At 34.3% G+C, this 22,245-nt stretch overlaps 2 protein-coding genes and 2 pseudogenes across 2 annotated transcripts; 1 reads left to right on the top strand and 3 right to left on the bottom strand.

Moving 5' to 3' along the window:
- Nucleotides 1-1,988: 1,988 nt before the first annotated feature.
- On the bottom strand, nucleotides 1,989-5,736 carry LOC139881481 (uncharacterized; annotated as a pseudogene).
- A 5,387-nt stretch (nucleotides 5,737-11,123) lies between these two features.
- On the top strand, nucleotides 11,124-11,848 carry LOC139881480 (photosystem I reaction center subunit IV, chloroplastic-like). The gene is made up of 2 exons (XM_071865950.1): nucleotides 11,124-11,375; nucleotides 11,678-11,848. The coding sequence occupies exons 1-2, from the start codon at nucleotides 11,124-11,126 to the stop codon at nucleotides 11,846-11,848; spliced, it is 423 nt and encodes a 140-aa protein (XP_071722051.1).
- A 555-nt stretch (nucleotides 11,849-12,403) lies between these two features.
- LOC139881479 (protein LOW PSII ACCUMULATION 1, chloroplastic-like) lies at nucleotides 12,404-13,909 on the bottom strand (annotated as a pseudogene).
- Nucleotides 13,910-14,513: 604 nt separating this feature from the next.
- On the bottom strand, nucleotides 14,514-16,410 carry LOC139881477 (uncharacterized). The gene is made up of 8 exons (XM_071865949.1): nucleotides 16,402-16,410; nucleotides 16,171-16,245; nucleotides 15,993-16,045; nucleotides 15,726-15,876; nucleotides 15,236-15,364; nucleotides 14,991-15,129; nucleotides 14,689-14,741; nucleotides 14,514-14,594 (listed from the first exon to the last, which is right to left on the bottom strand). Exons 1-8 carry the CDS (start codon nucleotides 16,408-16,410, stop codon nucleotides 14,514-14,516), a joined length of 690 nt encoding a protein of 229 aa, XP_071722050.1.
- Nucleotides 16,411-22,245: the final 5,835 nt, after the last annotated feature.

The following is a 22,245-nucleotide window of genomic DNA, read 5'->3' as shown; positions in this document are numbered from 1 at the left end:
GCATACTTTTCAATTGTTCTCAAACTCATTTTAGATGTACTAGGTAATACATATGCTATTTTCCTGGATCATTTAGATATGGAAAAGCCAGTTAAAATGCACATTTCTAACCAAAAAAATAAACAATAACTAAGAGCAACAAGTGAATTTCATATTACCCTTTATTCTTATCTCGCCAAGAATACCACTAAAAGATGGAAGCACGGCTATCTCTGCTGCTTCATCTAGGCAACTACAGCCACAGCAAAATAGCAAATCAAATCAACTAAATCATTGCTTGAAAACAAGAAGTGGAAACAAAAGCATAGTATTTTAATCGAATCAACGTACTTTTGCAAATGTGTTTCCCAGTACTTTTGTTGCCAGTCATCAGTTTGCATCTGTTCCACAAGTTCAGGCCAGCGTAATCTGAAGAGCTTTTTCCATGCCAGATCAAACTTGTTGCTTCTATAACAATAGAAACATAGAATAGCTTAACACATACTATCTTACCTTTAAAATGTCCAACTAAATACAGTCTTTCTCAAATAGCTCAAACCTTTTGCGCTTAGTTCCACAGTTTAAGGCATCATCACTAAACTCGCTATCGTTTCGATACTCAGCCAACCTGTTTCGATGACAAACCGTGAGGTGAAACATAAATGATAAAATTAACAATAAGATGCCAGACAGTAATTGAGAACTTACTTTTGTTCTTGTAAATTTTGCAAGCCAAGGGAGACGAGTTAGTGATTAGAACGTCGAACAAATGAGAAGGAAGCTCCCAAACAGCAGCATGAAGATCTTGTCATCATCTAAAAAGAATAGCCGTCACTAATTTCAGCTTCCAAAATTCAAAATTTACGAAACAAAATTCATGGAAAAGAGAAAACATACCTTGAACAAGTAGCTGTTCAACTGCTCGCATACATAGAGACACTAACGATGGAGATTTCACCATCGTCAAAACCTTGCTGAATCGAAATCATTCCATTCCCAATTATTTATGATTATAAAATTGACTGATTGATTGATGATATTTTGCCGCCAAATGATAGTGTTTGAGAGGGAAAAAACGAAATTTAACGAACCCTAAAGAAGTTCGTTCGCTGGAGTTGGCGCTTGAACTAAGTTCATAAATGTATAATTGATCCCTACATTTATATTTTCTTACAAATTAGTCCTTAAGTTTCACTTATGCTAAAAATTCAACCTGTAATCAACCCTGGTAAGCAAAATTGCCACCCGGACGAGTGGGATACCGGCGCGGTCTACTTAAAAAGCTCGAATGGTTCCAAGGTTTGCCCAAATGAGTAATTTGACAAATTTATCCTTTTCGATAGATGATGATTCAGTTTTGCATACTGTTTCAGTTCCATTTTAGTTTTCGATGCATGTACGTTGTTTTTTTATGGTCGGATAAAACCGAAATTCATTCATTTAAAACGTCCAAACGAACTGCATCAACTATCTCAATCGAAAGCTCATCAAGGAAAAAACAAGTAACAGTCCAAGAAGGATTAAAATTTAGTTTTGCTATCATATGAGTTTAGTTTTGCTACCATGTACGTTGTTTATACAACACGATTACACATTACCATAATGGTGTACACTAAACATGCCTCGATAGTTTTTGGTAAATTTTGTTAAAAATAATGCATGATGGTATTGGTATCAGTATGACCCAATCCAACTACCATCCACATGTCGTCATTTAAATCAAATGAGACAAGACAACATGGCTCTTCTGTCTTTATGCCAACCAAATCCAACATGAGTAAGATCCACTTGACAACATTACTTACATAGTTACATTTTAATAAATATATTTGTCCATCCATCATCAGGAAAAGAATTATATATTGTTTGGACATATTGTCAGACAAATACTACTAATTTAGACATTTTGCAAAAGCTATATCATGGTTGTTGAAAAATCAAATAGGGAGAAAAAAACAAAAACAAGAAATAATTGCATGCACAAGGAAAGAAGAGATGATTCATAAGTCTCAAGATGAAGTCAAATCAAGCACAGCATCTTCTAGAAGCTCTTGTAGTAATTTGCCTTCAATTTCCTTTCCTGCATTCTCTAATTCCAATCCCAAATTCCCCACCCAACCTTTTCCAACCACCTCTTCCTTTACCACCCCCTCCACTACGAAGCTGTTGTGGGTCCTCACCGTCTCCACCGCATCTGGAAAACCATTCCTTCATCTCGGCCCACACACGGTCTGCTAATGTACCCTCCGCGGCCGATCGTGGGACCCACCATAAGCCGTGGTCTCCACAAGAGACGCGTTGATACAATCGAATACGAGTTTACGGGTTGACCGCCTTTGTCTCCTCTTTGCTTCTTGCAGAAGCTCCTTTTCGTTCGAGTTGGCATATTTCTCTCGCAACGATGGGTCTAGAGGACTCTGCAGCGAATGCCACCTGGCAAGGGACGAGTCGGATAGAATTTCAGCTTCATTATGAAAGCCAGCAGCCGATAATATTGTTTGTATAAATAAAAGCCAATCCTGATCCTCTTCCTCGGCATTTGGTGTCATTACTGAAGTGGGCTTCAAAGGATATGAAGTGGAAGTCACTGCACTGGAATTATCCCACGACAGAGTCCTCGCAATTGATCCTATAGGAGGTGACTTGTCGATCAAGTTTGACTTCAAGGACGCAGATGTTCCTATACCAACCAAAAACAATACTGTATATGAGACCACACTGTGAAGATGAAGTTAGTAATACGTTTTACTGAAAACAACTTTTACCCTGGTGGTTGCTGCAAGAGTCGGAAATTGTGCACTCATCATCTTCAAATGGTGGCTCTAATACTGAGATTGGACTTGGCTGGTCTTGATTTTCTCCAACATTCCCTGGCATTATGGCCTTTGCTACTGACAAACCAGCCTGAAAGAGCAAAAAATGACACATAACTAATCATTTCAGTTCAAAATGCAGTTAGAAATTGAAAGTTTACTGCCTTTCACCAAGCAATATGGTTCATGCACGAAGAGCGAATTGAAATTTTGTATCGATCCTCCTTTCTCAAAAAGTGGAGGATAAGATAGAACAAACAAATAGCTAAGAAAGAAGCCAGGATTGTTAATAGAGGCAAACTTACCTCCCAAGAAACTATGCCCCCTTTCTCTCCCTCACTACATAAATCTGAAGGACTTTTGCTTATTGATCCATCCAAATCAGGCAACAAACGTTCTTCACGGGTACTGTCGGTCACAAATGGAGAACTAGGATCAACAACTTCTCCAGAAAGGTCTGCCAGATTCAATGGCAGTTGTGCATTGGCACACTCAGAATCATCTTTAAGTTGAGCTGCCTCGGATTTCTCTTTATGAGATTTCTTATTCTTAGAGAAAAATAAACTTGAAACTTTTCCTCGAAGGGATGATTTAGTGCTTTTTGCCTTGTCAACTCCTTAGGAGAGGAGCTTCGGTTTTGGAGGCCCCAGATTCTGAAACTTCAACATTGAGCCTGGCACCATAAGCTGTCGAAGACACTGGCACAGATTTAGACCTCAAAAGATTTTTAGGAGATTCATTAGCACATTCCTCTTTATTTACATCACCAGGTAAACATGAAGTTGATCCTCTTGGTTCTTGCTCTGTACTGTTACTGCAACTTCCCTCTGCCTTCACGGATTTTCTTACCTCAGAAAGAGCAAGCATTTCGCCTAAAGTGCTAGAGCTTCGGCGAACATGTCTTTGTTCCTGAGACCCATTTGAAGCCATTATGGCCCACCTTTCAGAGAGACGTTTCTTCGCTTCTTTGCAAACAGATGACTCTGGCGAGCATGATGCACGGACTAAATGAGGAGGACGAATATGGACTACCCATCCGATTGACATAATCCCAGGACTGCCTTAAAGTCGTCGGTGACATGAGTTCTGAATCACTCAAATTTTCAACTGTATATTCATTTTCAGATCTGAAGATTGAACTATCATCACCAATATAACCATTAGAATACACAGAAGAAACAAAAGTTTCATCCCTTTGATGCCCCACCAAATTTTCACGCATTTGCCTTGTTATCTCCTTGGCCACTTCCGCTGACTCTCTGTCCTCAAATTCTCCCGGTTCTTCGTAAAAATGCTCCTGCAGTACTCTAGGAGATGGAGAAACAATGGCCTTAGCGTCATTACCTTTTCCTGCACTAGGCTTCAGCACTACTATTCGAGTTGGCTGTGAGGGATAGTCATCAACTATCTGACTCCCAAATTGAGGAGAATATCCAATGCTATGTTTTTGACACCCTGCTGTTTGAACCACCGGGCTTACTTTCTTCGATTGCTTATCGCTCCTTTTTCCTAACCCTCCAAAATTCTCACTATTAACTGACCTAGAAGGTCTCAAAACAGTGATGCGCTTTGTCTCGGGAGGAGGAGGAACAGATTGCAATTCATAGAGATGCTGTGAGAACATCGAATTCGGTTCTTGAAGAAATTTGAGGAATAATTCTTTGTTTGAACTTAAACTTCTAATGCATCTTGGAATTCCTTGGAGTCACGCAGTTTTTCATCTGTGGAGAGCCGCTTCGCTTCCAGGAACTTTTTGACGAATTAGAGACATCTTTTTCTCATTTACATTGTCATTAGACCTTCTATTATATGGTGAACTCTCTCTTGAATAGTTTGTCTTTTGAACTTGCTGCCAGATTCCACAAACATCTTTATATCCTTCTTGCTCCCCGCAACAATAGCCTTCACACCTATCTGAAAACACGTAATCTTTCTCCCAACATTCTTCTTCTGTTCCTGGATGATTTAAAGAACAGTGTGAATATCGAGCCGCTGAGTTAGGAGGTTGCTGTCTTGGGAGAGTATCAAGTCCCATGAGCTTCGCAACAAGATTGGGTGAATTGTGATTATATGCCACTTCTTTTGACATTTCTTGGGCAATGAGTGTCTTCATGGGAGTTCCATTCGCTTTTTTGTTTGAAGAAGTTCTTCTTAACTGAGCAACATCCTACACACCCACAAAAATGACATCAGATATCAGTAGAGTTTACAAGTGTACACGGACACTTTTTCCCAGATTCAGTTTCCACTGCCAAGAGGAATTTACCAGCTTATCTCTGTGCGATCTCCTAAGGGTGGACTCAGCATCCTTGTGACATCTGATCGACTTCTAGAAAGCGAGGAACCTGCCAATCACCCATTTCAGGTTAGCAGAAGAGGGACAAGGAAGCATAAATGAAAAGTGCTAAAAAAATTAAAAATCACCACAATCCCTTTGCAAGGACAAAAGGAGTCATTCAAATGATCCCAGAAATTCTTAGCATCTCATCACTTGACCTTTTACTCATTAGGTGAAAAGGAAAAATTAACCAACTGAGCCTCAACTTGAGCAAGTTGGGTTTGACTATATGGTAGTTTCTTCACTAAACTTACTTAAGATTTTTAGTGACCAGGAAGAAAAAATTACAATTACCCGAAAAACTAGTCAACAACCAAATAAATCCACAGGATAAATTCACAATAAAGCCACAGTTCTCATAATGTCAACAAGCAAAGAATTCTTTTAAAAAGGAAAAAAATGTTAAATAATAAATAAGAGTGAGAGACAACCATCTTGATGTGGTGCATCAGTGAGCAGCCTATTTCCGGTAACACCAGCGCTCAAGTCAAAGAGATTTACCATTCCTCCCAAGCACCCAGGAAATTGTTTTTCTATATTTTGACCCTTTTTATTCTGATTGAGGCTCATCCCAACACCAGGAAATGGAAACTGAGTTTGGTTCATTTCAATTCAACACCTGTAAAGGAACATTAATTAATAGTAGTAATTTATTACGCCAATTATAGAAAACTTCAGAGAGGGACCAAGATCAGGAAATAATGAATTACAGCCAGAAAACAGAATGTAAAATCAATGTTATGCTAACCAAACATAACAAAAACACAGCCATAAAACAGGTCAAATCCACAAATAAATCACTTCACTCGTAACAAAATCACAACTTTTTGCTGCCCGAGCCAAAAGAAAATTACCCCGTCAAAATTTCAGTTCAACAAGGAGAAGCTGAAGATACAAAAGCTCCCATTTTAAACCTAAAAATCTCATCTTTAACCCAAAACCAAGTACACTGAGAAACTTTAAAGAGCCAAATAAAGGCAGGACCAGATTTCAGAGAAAAACCCAAGACAATATATAGATTCCAATGGTAATCACAACAAACACATTGATTCAAGAGCCCCCCCGAAAAACAGAGAATTTAAGGGGGGAATAATAAAAAGAGGGACACAGACAGAGAGAGAGACGTCTCCACTGTAAATATCCAATGAAATATCACATCAATACATACAATATACTCATAAATTCCTTCAAAATATGGTTAAATTAATCTAGATTGAGCTAATTATCAGCATTAAAGTAAAAAAGGGTTGGAAAAATTAGCTTCGAAAAAGCTGCCAGACACATAAAGTGAATCGAATCGGAAAAGATAGAATAATAACAGTACCGTGTTGTTTGTTTATTCTTCGACGTCGATGGAATCAGACATTCCGATGTGGGACCACCATGGGTGGGGGTTGAACGGGAAGTGACGTCAGCTGAAGATCACTTATTCACACACGGGGTTAGAGAGAGAGAGTGTTTATGAGAAAGCTTTCTTCTTCTTCACCGACAGAGTGAGTGCGTGGCGGACTTGAAAATGTTAATATTGTGATTTGATTTATTTACGTGTTTCGGTTACGGAAGGAAAGAGAGAGAGAGAGAGAGATTTTAGGGGTACAATAATATAGTATTAGGTGGTGCTGATATGATATATATAAATATTTTATTTTTATTATTATTTGTAGTAGAATAATAATAATACAAGCTGTTACTGTTCACGATTTTTTTTTATTGATATTTAATTGCAAGTAGAATGGATTAGATATTAAAAAAAAGTATAATGGATTATCTTATTTTTCCAGATTATAAGTACTGTCAAAAATTAAATATTCCCAAATTTATTGACGTGCAAATTTTTTTATTTTTTTTAATGCTGAAAAGGGAATGTTTTCATTATTGGTTCAAAGTGTCAATTTTTCTTTAAGGAAAGATAATCAATATCGCTCATTAATTTTAAGATTAAATAATATAATAGATTAGACGATTATTTTTTAGATAAACGTCTATAAAAGAATTGGTTAAAAGATAAGAAACTCAAATTGAAAACTATTATCGTACATTAATTTTAAGATTAGTGATATATTAAATTAGACGATTATTTTCGTGATGATGAGTATAGACAAAAGAATAGGTTAAAAGGTAAGAAAACTCGGATTGGAAGCTATAATTTGGGGTTTGCGAGATATATATTATGCATTTTCTTACATTATATAAATAACTCACATTATATATAGTATGGATAGTGCACCAATTCTTTAATTCAGCCTAATTATTGAATTCTTTTACTTGGTGTAGCCTTCTAGTACGTCAAAGTCAATAACAAACAATGGAAGTGTTGTTAATTAATTTTATTTTATTTTCGAATGAGTAATTAGTTTTAAGATATAGCTTAATGAGTGCAGCACGTGGAGCTTTAGGATAATATATACTCTCCAAATAGTCATTATTTTTAGGCGAAAGATTAACTAAAGAAAACAAAAAATCGTTGTAAGAATTTCTCAAATTATACTATATTTAATAATGATTTGAATATGATTTTTTTTTCAATATGAACGTCTTTAAAAGAATGTAGTAGTATTTATTTTTTCGTAAATAAATAGAAGACGTTTTGATTTTTTTAAAAAGAAATAATTAACATGCCAATTCATCCATGCAATTAATTGTGAGTTGTGCTATCGGAAAGAAAAAGAAAAAAAAGTGGTAAGTAAGACATAGAGTGAATAATATTCTTTGGGTCCAATTAATTTATTGTGTACTCCTTTTTTTGAATATTACAAAATCACTCATTAATGGCTTCGATGTTCATAATTATGACCATTTAAACGCTCGTCCAATGGAGAAATAAAGATACTTACTTTTCCTTCAAAAAAAAAAAAGATACTTACTTGAATTTGACACTTTTTGAGAAACATGATCGTAGCTTTATAGTTAAAACATTCTGATTTTTGGCGCAGTTAATGTTTAAATCTGCATCATAATTAACAACAGTAAAAGACAGATTATATATAGTTTAATTAACGTTAGTAATTATGAATGCATCAAGTTTATGCTATAAACAAAACTATGATTACATTTGTGCCGATGCTTTTTCAATTTGTCCCCGTATACGAGGAATGTATTTGTGCATAAGTTAGGAGAACTAAGTTAACGTTATAATATTTTTTACATAATTATTAGTAAAAAAGTTAATGAAAATATACAAATACATGCTATCATTTGAATTAGAAAAAATATCATATATACACTATCATTATATTTTATGATTAGATCAGATTATATTTTATGATTAGATCAAATCGTTGTTCATATATAATATTCGCAGTACTTTGAAATACTTAAATTGTATTAAGTATATATATCATATATAGTCTTTTGGCTTTATGAATTTAGATCCAAAAGGATTTGAAATTACGATCCTCTTCGATGGATATATATATATATATATATCATATATAGTCTTTTCGCTCTAAGAATAAGTAAATTTGGAACATACACTCTCCCGAAAAGTCGACATATTTTTTTATCTTCTAAAAAAAGATTACGTATAATTTTATAACATGTAATCATTATTTGAAACATAATTTTAACTATATTCATATGGTAATAGGTGCTTAAGATATTAACTTTACGTAATCTAAATTACAGTGGAAATACGTTTCAAACACGTTATTTATAAGACTACAACGTATAGATACATATGAATTAGTTTAAAGTTCACATCAAATAGTAAACTATTAAATTATCCAGCCAAAACAATACATGGAGTAGTACAAGTATATATTATGATTTATTTGTCTTTTATTTCTTGCTAGATATTTGTCCTAATTTCACTTACCTGATTAAGTTAGACAAGGGCACATTATTTGCCTTATAGACAAATCACAACATACCCATTATATTCCTTCAAATAATTTGGTAGCTAAGTATGGTTATTCTGTCTTTTTCGCATATAAGTTCATCACCTTAATTAAAATTAATTAGTTATTAGTATATACTTATAGCTTGTTAACTAACGTTTTAATACAAAAATGAGATAAAATCAAAAGCACCTGATTTTCACAGTACTCAAGGTTAATTAGAAAGAAATATAGAAGTAATTAAAATGGTTAATTTGCTGAAAAAGAAAAGTCAAGCTAATTTATCAACGTCGTAATTAATTTCGATGCATGTCGACAAAGATTTAGTGTCCCATTCAAGATTTTAATTGTTGGAACTGTATACTCGTGATTAATTATTTCTTGTTGAGAAATAAAAATTTACGAAGTAATTCAAGCCGAGCACGTTTTGTTATTAACTTTTTGCTAACAAATTGTTCAATTCACCTGCTTATGTAATGAAAATTATAAATTTTAATAAAATAATTAATTAATGATAAAAAAATTTATATACCTACATATTATATTATTTTGAGATCATAAATATTTATACAAATAGATTAATTAATATGAGGATAAGATTGAAAAAAATAATTCAAATATATATTATTTATTATTTATTATTCTAAAATCATAAATATTTATATAAATAGATTAATTATATATCTATTCACTATTTATTAAACCACATTTCAGTGAACCGGAAGTTGTATTCAAGTGACCTTTACTACTAGAGTTAATTAATCTACAATAATTCAGACTGATCTTTTGCGCCTTTCTGAATTCTGATCACCAAAAATAATTCAGACTCTTAAGATAAGAGATTTCAACGTAAAGTACTTTAACGTTACTTGTAAACTTTAGGTTTTGTTTTTAATGTTATAAACTTTAGTGGTACTTTGACGACTACATTAATTTTAAAATTATTATAAGTACGTACGTAAATGATTTCAACTTAAAGAAATGAAAAAGGGGTTAACGGAGCTTATTTAAATATTGTAATAAGAAAAATTGAACCAGTTTTTGTCCTAATCTTGCGTCTTACGTATACCCTGCAGGAAAAGTTGGTCCATTAATTTTGTCTAAACCTACCAAAAAGTCTTAATTAAAATGCTAATTAATTAGCACCGTTTTTGGTTTTATGCAATCATTTCCTCATTTATTTAATTAGTCATTTATAGATAGGTTTACAAAGAATTCTTTAGATTCCATTACAATGGCTAAATATCATTTTGATTGTCGTATGCGATGTAATTTATTTGTCACCAAAGGTTAGATACATATCTCCTCCTTCTTTTTTAGAGGGAGATTAAAATAACATAAAAATTAAAGGAGATTAAATTCTATATATCCGTGTCATGTACATATAGTCTTTCTTCGTATATTAAAAGGAAATAATCTAAACCCTAATCACTTACCTACATAAAAATTATATTCTCTTTAAAAGTAATAGTGATATCTTGGCGATACTATCCAATCATTTTGGTTGAGGGGTAATCTTGTTGGTCATGTACAGACCGTATGATCGTCGGATCATTTCTAGTCAAAGCCGATTAAGCTTCCAACTCACTTGCGTGTCCCGCGCTTCTTCGACGAAACAGATACTAACGAACTTACTACTAAATCCATATGGTTTATAAATGCATATATAATATTTATCTTTTTTCTTTTACGGTCATAGTCTCTATCGATAATTCAGGTATCCCCTCTATAAAGAGAGTCAATAATTGTATATATATCTAGATTACATGTAATTTACAACAAGTTAAATCGCATGCAGTAGTATTTTTACTTCTAATTTACCATTCTAGAACATTGTTTTGATTTTTTTCCGAACACCATAGCAAAAATCCGACGAAAGTATAAACTGAATTAAGACCGAAATGAAACGTCAAAATGATATGTATAGAGAAGAAATGAATTTGTAGAAAACAGGACAATATATGACAAAACAAATAACATTATCCAGAGAAAAGAGATATGGTTATCCACGTGGCATCACCCTAGTGGATGAAGGATTGTTTACTAACTTCACCAAGATCAGATAATAATCCCTTGTTCCGAACCCAAGAAAAGATTACCTAATTTAATTTCTTGAACACTCACACTTTCTACATTTAAGAAATACTATTAACAAACATGGCAAGTTCCAGCATAGCATCAGCTGCTTCAGGATTTCTGTTAACAACAACACCAACAAGCAGTGTTGTTGCAAATTCTGGTTCGAAGAATTTGGCTTTCTTCCCTTCAAAGACAAGCAATGACGTCAGCAACACTTGTGTTTCGAGGCTTGTCGTCGTCAGGGCAGCCGATGAGTCAGCAGCACCGGCAGCCACCGTTGAAGCTCCCAAGCCCAAGCCTCCTCCTATTGGACCCAAGAGAGGAACCAAGGTAAGTCAGTCAACTTAATATACTCATGAACTTTGGTTAAGTTTGCAATTTGTGTCATGAACTTTCAGAATATGCAATTTGCTACCTATGATTTCTTACGAAATCAGAAATCCTACATGGAATTGCAATTAAGAGCTTATATTCCATGCTGGATTTCCGTTATAGAAGCTACACATATGACTTACCAATTAAATTTTAGGTAGCAAATTGTGACCTTTGAAAGTATGAGGACACAGTTGCAAAATTTATGAAAGTATTGATGCCTAAGGTGTTTTCTGATTTGCGTGCTTTGCAATCTACAGGTGAAGATCCTGAGAAGTGAGTCGTATTGGTTCAATAACGTTGGCTCTGTTGTTGCCGTCGACCAGGATCCAAAGACTCGATACCCAGTCGTGGTTCGATTCGACAAAGTGAACTATGCCAATGTATCTACAAACAACTATGCTCTCGATGAGATTGCAGAAGTGAATTGAGCATCTTGTATTAATGAATCATTGCTTTCTGTTTCTGCTACTAGTTTAAAGCTACCTTGTATCTCTCAATCATGTGTTAATACAACTCTCTCTCTCAACAAATTATTCTCTTTTATCCTAAATTTCTCTTTTAATTAGCCCTGAAAGAGGTAGACAGCAATAATAATCTTTCACGGAAACAGACTCTTTGCAATTATAATCCCCAAAGTGAAGAGCCTAAGCGTGCTGGGTTTGTCGAGTAATCGAGAAGATCGCTCTAGATTGAAATGAAACTCGTTTATTTACCATTTTCTCATCACTCTTTCAAAAGAGAACTGCAAAAACCCATTTCTCAATTGAAAGAACACAGGCTTCGTTACATCAATACATAAGACGCAAATAAGACTTTCGTGCAATGACCCAAACTAGGAGATTATATATATTCAGGGACCATTTACAAAATCTGATTAACATTGTACACATATTATTGTAAAAATGAATTACAGAAAGAGTGGTGTATGGTATTTAACTGTAGAATTTAACAGGAAGGCTTCGAAAATCAAAATGTAGCAGTCTTTAAAGAACTCTTCCATCCATGCCGTCGAAAAGGCCTGACCACATGCCCTTTACTGGTGGCAACTGTGCGACAAAGCATTCCATGGAGGGTAACCAACTCCACTTCCACGGACACGTCCATCCAGCCTTAGAGACAGATACCTAAAAGAACATAACTTCAATTCCAGGAATCTGACCCATATGCAGTATTAAACATACCAAAAATGACGCATCGTAGTACAAATTCATACTGAAAAGTGTAGACTATTGAATTATAAGTTCAGTTTTACACACTTTCATATATAAATGACTTGCTACGGTAACATTTTACCGGAAAATCATTTTTCAACGAGAGCAGGGTAGCAGACTTACACAGGAGAGTCAGTCGAGACACCAGCTAATTTCTTCTGTTCTTCTATCCATCTGTTTTTGCACAAAACAGAATGAGAAAAGAAGAAAGAAATGGAAATAACAAACAGTATTTGATAATTATTATCTGAATTGATCTCTTACGCTGTCCAATCTGTGACGGAAAAGGGAGCCAGTTGCCAAAGCCTCTTCCTTTTACTTGTAATTCCTTTCATTTCCTCACTCTCATCAAACTGAAAGGTTGGCGAATTCCCATCAGTAGCAAAAGGAACGACAAGAACTCCACGTTCCGTAAGTCCCTCGGTGAAAGGCTCACTAAGTTCGAAGGACTTCTCGATGAAAGACGCAGGGCCCGCACAGATAACCAGACGAGCAGCCCCTCTTAAATCGTTGACGGACACGACCTTATTCTGATCCAAACGGAGTTTAAGGTTAGAAAGGTTTTCCTCTCTGGAAAGCTTGGCCAGTTGCTTGTTCCGAGCATTGTTCTCTTGGAAATATAGGAAGGCAAAAGAGTAACAGCCCCTATGTCAATGCCAAGGCCTTGGGCAATCTCGGGAACTAGAGGAGACCTAGATGGATTGGCTAGTGCACCGATTAGCTGTGTGGTGGCTATCAGAGTACCAATAGAAGCACTTGCGATAAATGCTAAGTAAAGGAACATCCTCACGGAACGAAAAGGCGAGAGGACCTCACTTCTTATTTTAGCATCAGAACTGAAAACAAAACAAGTTCATGAATCAAGTCCTTCTATTGTCACAAAACCCAGAAACTATCTTACTCCACTAAGTGGTATTTCAATCTTGGACATGAATTCTTCTAGCTAAAAACTAAGGAACGCAATCTGGGAGCAACAAATTTCTATTAAAGCACATAAATTTCAATCTGGGGTGCATCTAATTTCTTACTAACATCCCAGAAAACAGCTATGAACATTAAGATAAAGAGGAAATACCTGATATCAGTTGAAGGAGAAGACTTGTTAGAGGTAGAAGAGCAGGTGATTGTTGATCGGCTTAAGTTAATTGAAGAGAACGGCAATGGAACAACCTTTCTATGGTTGATTATTTGGCGGGAGATGTGAAAATTGGCGTCCTTTTTGAGAAATTGAAACTTACAGGGACTAACAATGTTGGAGAGGTAAGCCAAAGTAGCCATGGCTATGGCTAACTAAACCTCAAATGAAGAGTAGCATCATTCTTCTTTCGTGTTGTTGGAAAATGGTTTGCAGCTTGTTTTGGATGGATGATCATTATTTGGCCACGATTGTCAGTTCTGAACTTGAAGAAACACAAGTGAAAAGGTACTTCTTGGTCCTTAAACTTTTAATAGATTCAATTCCTTCCCTAAACGTTTCATTTTTTTGACATTAAATGTGACCAAGTCAATTTGAGGAGGACACATCGTTGTATATAAAGGGAGATGCCATCATTCGAGCCATAAAAGGAGAAATCTTAATCGGTTGCGCCTAGCCTTGCTCTTTCACCGAATAAGGATAAGGTGTGACAAAATCTAATCGAGATTATTGAATATATCGTGAGGAAAAAATAATATTCCAATTTTTATGGAAGTGCTACAATGAAAACAACAAATTCTGTTTTGTTACAAAACAATGAATGTCTTGCTTACCACTTTCAAATGGTAAATCATACATGAATCCATTAGAAAAAAGCAATCATCAGTACATGATTGGGTTTTAAAACACAATATCTACATTTATGAGACCTTAATCTCTTCATCAGCGACGTCCTCGTCTAAAATTTTACACAAGGAAAGATGCCAAGCGTGGATCTGTCTGCTGGGGAGTGGTTCGAGCTCCCAAACCTCTGCAACAGATGGCAGCCTGAAACACAAAAATAGATGAACATACCACTCAGTGCCGGTCCAAATGCATTGCGTATCAATTGTCAACATGTATAAAGAGACGAGTTTTTTACCACTTGAGCAGCCAATGGCAACATCTTTTCTTCTGGCATGTCAGCACATATGGCTTCAAGAAAAGATCGACAAGAAGTAAGAATCCATCAAGTTTGAAGAAATTTTCAAGATTGAATTACTGAATTACATTCCCCATCGAGAAGATTGGTTTCTAGGAAGCAACATTGGTATTGGGAACCTTTGTGATGGTGCTGATGTTGTATTTGATGAATGAAATGAAAATTTGCGAGGGACAACCAAAAACAATAATCTACTTGCCACTAAAGTAATGATATTGGATTGTATGTAAAGTTACACGCACCATGAAGAATTGCTCCAATAAATGCATCTCTAGCACCAGTAGTGTCAATGATTTCGGATGGTGGTATCTTCTCGGCTGTTCCAAGAAAAAGCCTCCCACTCACAGTCCCTATTCCATTTGCTCTGAACTTCGTTGGAGACTAACAGGAGGACCAAACAGGGAAATATGAAGGATGGCCTGTAGACTGTAGTAACTACATTTTAAGCAATTAAAATTCAGCTTAAAATTATTCCCATCTGTTTTACCGATGAAAGACATGTTGGTCTAGCTAAACTGTCATCCTTGCTCTGCTTCATTGATTCCAGGAAGCTGTCTACATCCATTTCTTCTGCCTCAGGATCATCTTCCATTATAGGTATGTTCTGCCTGGCTGCCTGCACTAAAAATTCAATAAACATAGATGTTAATACATTTTGTTTGGTGAAATCAGGCTAGAGTAATAGTTAAAGGGTACGTGTGATCAGAGTAATAAATTTCAGACAGAGAATTACAAAAGTAACTTGCTGCGAAGGCCACTACACAGAATATGTGGTCAATGCATTTTAATTGTACATCTACTAAACTTGATCAAGTAGACAAGCGATACAACTTCCAAGTTACTGAATGTTAGAATACCAAAAAGGTTACTTTACATCAGTGGAACAGTGTTAGGTTTAACGAGAAGCATAAGACAATGCTGATTTCATCGTCCTAAAATGGAAATAATTTAATTCAGAGTGAAATAAGAACAAGCACCTCCTGTGCAACAACTAATGCAGTTTCAGGCAACCGCCCATCAAAGTATGCAAGTCTTGCTCCATCTAAGGAAGACAACAAACTAGATTCCGGAAGATCATCTGGTACCATTGGAGGGTATCCAGCAGTGTGAATACAAGTACGAGTTTTCCTAGTGAGTCCAAAGAATTGACAGGATTAAAACCTCCCCCAAAAAAAGGACGATGCTTGAATGCATTTCAAGACAGAACATCAAGAGAGAGATAGCAAAAGTTCTAATGCCCTTACGTTTGGTTGTCAACAATGATATAAGTAAATGGTGAGTTACCGCCCTCAGAAACCTGGAATCAAAGCAAAGTCAAACTTGGGTTAGTTGGTAACATTTACAGAACCACTAGTATTAAACTTAAGTAATCTATTCATGCGTTGTAGAGTATTTATTGAATAACTTTTACGAGCTACTCACAGTAAGGAAAGAAGTATCTACACCGTCAACTTCAAGCTCGTTCAATACAGCCTTGCCTAGACTGTCATCCGCAATCTATAACTAAAATGCATAAGCTCAGAAAGACACCATGCATTGAAGTGCCTAGGCCTGACATATGATTTCGTAAAAGCTGAGGTATTATTTCAATGTTTCCTTCCTTTTGGAGTATCGTGTTTTAGTTTTCTGATAATATATTTAGAAGATGTGTACCTGTGCCATGCATTAGAACTTGAGTTAGGCTGATTCTTAAAATTGGTTGTGTAGGACCTGACTAATGAACTCTATAAGATGTCTCTGGATGTTGCAGGCAAGGTATGTTATCTGGAATGATCGTTTACTCATAAGATTTGGTTGCGAACAATTTTTTCCTTATTCTAATTATAACGTGATTACAGTATATGCACCTATTGAAACTGGTGAAAATATATACTAGAAAAATGTTACTTGACTGAATAATATACTGATTAGCTCCTAGAACTGTTTTGTGTTGAGTGAAAGTAAACATGTCATTATTTTTAATGGCTATTGTTGACTTCTAATTTATGACTCAGAAACTTTCTTATTTTCTGTTTTGTTTTGAAGTAAGTAGAAGTCATATCTTAAGTTTTCATCGACAATTCCTTTCCAGGCACCAGAATTGCATATGGAAATTCATAAGCCGGGAGCTATGCAACAGGCTATGAGTGCAGCATAGTGGATGGCAAACTTTGTACCTTTTAACATTAAACATGTAAGTATGTGTATGCCTATGGCAGCATAGTGGATGATGTTTCAATTAAATGTTGAAGTAGTTTTAAGATGTTTATCCTTACGTAGTCTGTTGTTTTCTTAACTATTGGAGTGGGAATTATGATATATAGTTTGTTGTTTTTGTCCATTGACTTCCTTCTAATATCGCTATTTTTGCCTCAGAATTCGAAGAAAAAGAAGCAGAGCAGTGATCTGAAGTATGACATACTTGGGTGGGGACGGGCAATCCTTGCAGTTGAAATTGTTGCTTGGGTCGGTATGCCCAAGTCCCAGCTTCCTCCACCACCTCCTAGATAAGCTGTGTCCGACGCACGCGATAACCTTTTGCAGTCATCCACATTAGTTGGTGGGCTCATAAATTTAGTCTTTGAACGGAATGTGGTTGATATGTTTATTTTGACATAATAGATTCTTGTTTTTATCATCCCATTCTTTGATTTCTGATGACGAGATCAGATGTATGGTATGGTCCTATGGAGCTCTTTTCCTAAATTGAGGTTCCATATATGAGAGTTCTAAAATGACGGGAGATATTAGATTTAACTAAAACTTTAGGGGGTAATAATTAAGTGTAGTTGATGAGAATTTGTCAAAAACGATTGTCATTTGAATCTATCTTGGGTGACAGTCTTCCATCTATTGATTTTAATTACCTACAAAAAAAGAATAAAACTTCCATTAGAAAGTTAACTAGGGCGTGATCCCGATTGGTTACACATTTCCTCAATCGAAGAGTCATGAGGCGTTTGAGTCCATGAATTAAGTACTAATCCATTATTCTTCCTTTTATCGAGATTTGACGTCGTCTGAAATTTAAGTTGGTGAAAGAGGTGGATACTACTTCGCCTGCTGGCACACCCTTTTCTTGTACTCTATAGTATCCTGGGGATAACATCCTTTTCTTGTACTCTACTAATCCATTCTTTTTTTTTACCAACTTGATCACGAAGTTGATGACTGACTTTATCTTCTTCAAAGTAGTTCTTTTTACCATCCAAAAAGAGTTGTCATTGTTCATGACAACTAGCTTTAGATAATTGAATCTATAAAAACATGAATCACTTATATGTTTTTTCGCAATTAAAATAGTACTTAGATTAATTAACTAATCTTTTGCTTTTATTCTTTAATTCAAGCAACTGCATATTTGTGATTATTGCTATATATCTTGTTTTATTTTAAAATTTTAGTCAATTTCCTATGGTACGCTACTGTCTTGATGAATTACGTATGTTAGTTGTTTTTCAAAAATCTTCATATCAAACCAGTAAGCTAAAGACTTCTTTACTAATCTTTTAGGAGAATATATACTCAATCTCATTTTTCTTAAGAGAACCTTGAAGTGTTGGGAGAGCCTACTCCCCATACATCACGAGATCAACCATTTTATTTTTTTGACCAAAATAAAAATAAAAATAGCACTCCATCTGATTTTACTCGTACTTAACTCATTGTGATCAATTATTGTTGGAGGCCTTCATCCAACTTTTGCGCCTCCTTTTTGTCTCTCATTTCTCGATGAATGTGTTGAAATAAGTCGCAAATTCCATCGAGCATCTTTTGATGATAAACTATAAGTATCTTATGAATTATTTATTAATAATCCACACCCTTTTCGAATTATTTGTCGCAAACTCCATCGTATCCTTTCGGCATTCAGCCAAGGTAAGACCTTAAATGAGCAAGGTATAATTTAAACTCTCACGATATATTTTTTTTTCTGAACTATAATTTCAATTAATTGCAACCAAACTTTAGTTGCAATTCATTTCTAATGTGAATATAGAATTTAGTACATAAATTTTATAATCGCCATATTTTGATCGGAAAGTATTCCTTTCCCTCTCATTCAAAGAGTGGTCCATTGTAAAAAGAGCCCCTGACTCTTAATTTTGCACAACATGCAGTTTGCTATTCATGTCATCAATTTGTATATGAAAATAATGCCGAAACTATCACTTTTTTTAAAGGAAAAAAAAATTGGCCAAAATATTTCCCTTTCTTATGAGAATAATTTTGGTATTTACACCTTATTTTAATTCTCAAAGAGTAAAGACGGGATCTACAAACAAGAGGGCTCACGAACATGAAGTATTTTGTAACTAAGTTTTATTTCAAAATATTGATGTTATCAGTAGCGAGCAGACAAGAGAATTGCCTTGCGCATCCAACCCTTCAATAATAATCTATAGATATTTTTAGGAATGTTTCTTCAATAATCCAATCTTTTTCGATATAATAATTTCTTTTACAAATTTATAGTAGGGAAAAAAAAGAATGAGAAGAATATATGGATGAAATAAAAAGAATGTAATTACAAATATTGAAAAGGATAATTAGTCATTTCAAAAACCCTAATATACAATTCGAGATTTATATATATAGAACATGAATGATTTTTATTTAACACATTCATTCGTTTTCATTCTCACTAGCTAGCCGCCATCTTTATTTTGCAAGGAATTAAAGAAATTAAATATCTTATTGTTGAGTCTTTAACTCGTGTCCTTCCATTCTACTTTTTCAATATTTTCGATCAACACCTCAATGATTATTTCTTTTCCAAACACATAAGATTCCAATTTTAAGTGAAAAAAAATAATATATATCATTCACGTAGTTCGAAAGATGTATATGGATTGTATAGTAACATTTCAGATCGAATTGATGATTTATCAGGTATATTAGTTTCTTATATTTTTCTAGGTAAAATTTTCAAAAAGCAATATAACTTATGTATTTTTTTTATAGCAAATAATTAATCTTTGAATTGTTGTCTATTTGGTAATTAAAGTTCAATTGTTTCGGCAACAAATCAAATTAGGTTTATACGCCCTAATAATTATATAATCTCTGTCTTATGCTTTCTGATTAAATATATTCAAATTGAGGGATTTTATCATGATGCACAGAACTCTAACTCTAAGTACGAGATCGTAGTAATTGTATACAAGTCTTAGATTAATAAAGTTTTAAGCTTTATTTACCTGTTGACAAATCGCAGAAAGTCTTTTAAACAATTGGAATCAGTGAGTACGAAGAAGATGATTGTGAATCTTCTACATAATCTTTCCAGTGGTTGGAGCCAAAGACGAAGAATGTTGACTCAGTTTGTGGAAGCAGTTCTCAGATTCTGAAGAAATTTAAAGTCCAAAGTTTATACATTGTTTGCACCACAGACATAATAAAAGAAGATTCCAACTACACTCAAGTTCTAAAGGCTTGGGATTTGCTACCATTACAAGATATTGCGAAACTCGAGAAACGATTGGGAACTACGTTCGTACCTTGGTCTATTGTAGATTGCTTGGAAAGGGACGACCGGCTGGACAAGCTCTAGCAATGTTATTATAAAGAAAATATATTTATCGGATCTTTTTAATAGGCTTGTACATCTGTAACTATGTAAAAAAATTTCAAAAAAAACTCTTCATATCAAAACAGTAAGCTAAAGAATTCTATACTAATCTTTTAGCAGAATATACTTAATCTAAATTTTGATTTAAAAGAACCTTAAAGTGTTGGGAGAGTCTACTTCTTAATTTATCTATTAGAAAAAAAAACACTCCATATGATCTCACTTGTACTCAACTCATTATGATCAGAATAGCAAATTATTGTTGGAGGCATTCATCCAACTTTAGCGGTTCTATACATCTCGTGACCACAAAATATGCATCGTATATGAGTAGGGTTTTCTTCTATCTCTTCTACATACATCCAAAATTCGGCAGTTGTTATCGTCATTTTTCTAATGGAAAAGCTGGATAAAATCATATGAAAGAAATTAATATTGTTATCTATGTGATTTTTATGTATGCGATTCAATTGCATTGTGTCCATATTGGAGCACTCGTAGTGTCTCTGAAAATGACCATTTTTGTTGGGAAAAATAACCTTCTTCCTCAACTTAATTCCAGTAGTTAAGTTTATGATATAGAAGATCCACATAAGTAACAAGTATAGAGCATACGCTTAACTAATCAAATCACGAAGTTTTCCCTTCGAAATGAAATTGCAATGACAAAGAAGACACCAAGATTTACGTGGTTCACTCTAAGACTATATCCAGGGACAACTCCGAATAAGTCTTCCACTATAAAAATAGTAGATATACAATGAGAGCTTCACAACAACTCCAAAAATTATTCTACTATAGATATCTCACTAGGATACCTTTCAAATAATCCTCATATCACTCAATCTTTTAAGAAATTGTCTTAAAAGCTTACGAACTCTCTCAATTCTCTCTAATTCAAGAACTCCTTCAATTGCTTTGTTGTTATGAAAAATTATGTTATTGACCGATAGAATCCAACAGTTGGTACGCGATACACTTATGTTTGACACCCGAATAGATGAAGAAGAGCATGGTATAAGTATTTATAGGCACACACCTGACTCACTTACTGCTCATTTGGTTGCTAACGAGAACTTCCTCCCCATATTTTTGATTTTGTTGTAGTGTAAAGTCATGTTGCACAAATTTAATGCATGAAATCCCTCTTAATTTCATCAAATTTTTCTTCATCTTTTTTAAAAATCAAAAAAATTATGGCTGACTGTGTATGTATTAATTAACCTATATATCATCTTTTTTTTTTTATTACTTGTTATATGATCGATTTCATGTGGAGGAACCAAAAACATCAATATTGTCATGCAACCGACAGAAAGGAGCTATGAAGAAATAGAAGAAGATGTATTGACTCATTGAAAGTTAACCATGAAAAAATAGTTTAAAATAAATAAATGAGTGAAAAGATAAATGCCGGTGAAGCGGAGTCTATCATGTTCTAATGTGATTTTATGATGAGTAAAATTTATTTATTACTATAAACCAACATGGACCACTAATGTAATTCCGTACTTAGAATAGTATTTAGTAAAATTAACTAGTCTTATTGCTTTTATTTCAAATTAAGTAGTATATTTGTGATTATTACTATAATTTTGTTATATTTTAAAAATTCAGTTAATTTTTTATTTAATAAATTAAGTATGTTGTTTGTTTTTTTTAAAGATCTTTTCATCCAACATGTTGAGAGAAATACCTTTATACTAATTTTGACTAATAAAATATAAGTAATATAGAATTTTGTTTTGAGAGACCTCTTAAAGTGATGTGAGAGTCTACTCCACATACATTTATGATATCAACAATTCTATCTATTTGACAAAGAAAAAAGCCATCTTATTTATTAAATATTTATCATAGCAAAATATTCCTTCATCCATCTTTTGCACACCTTTTTTACATGTCTTTAATTTCCTAAATGAATGTGTTGATCATATGAAAAATGT

Source organism: Rutidosis leptorrhynchoides, unplaced genomic scaffold (genome assembly GCF_046630445.1).
Source record: "Rutidosis leptorrhynchoides isolate AG116_Rl617_1_P2 unplaced genomic scaffold, CSIRO_AGI_Rlap_v1 contig163, whole genome shotgun sequence".
Classification (NCBI taxonomy): Eukaryota; Viridiplantae; Streptophyta; class Magnoliopsida; order Asterales; family Asteraceae; genus Rutidosis; species Rutidosis leptorrhynchoides.
The sequence above is the reverse complement of the archived record's forward strand: the minus strand, read 5'-3'. Positions and strand labels throughout refer to the sequence as shown.

Coding starts and splice junctions, on each gene's coding strand:
- LOC139881477 (XM_071865949.1), bottom strand. Junction 15,365..15,725: donor CATTAGTTGTTGCACAGGAG/GTGCTTGTTCTT, acceptor TTTTTAGTGCAG/GCAGCCAGGCAGAACATACC. Junction 14,742..14,990: donor TATTGGAGCAATTCTTCATG/GTGCGTGTAACT, acceptor CTTTTCTTGAAG/CCATATGTGCTGACATGCCA.
- LOC139881480 (XM_071865950.1), top strand. CDS start 11,124: ATGGCAAGTTCCAGCATAGCATCAGCTGCTTCAGGATTTCTGTTAACA. Junction 11,376..11,677: donor GACCCAAGAGAGGAACCAAG/GTAAGTCAGTCA, acceptor TGCAATCTACAG/GTGAAGATCCTGAGAAGTGA.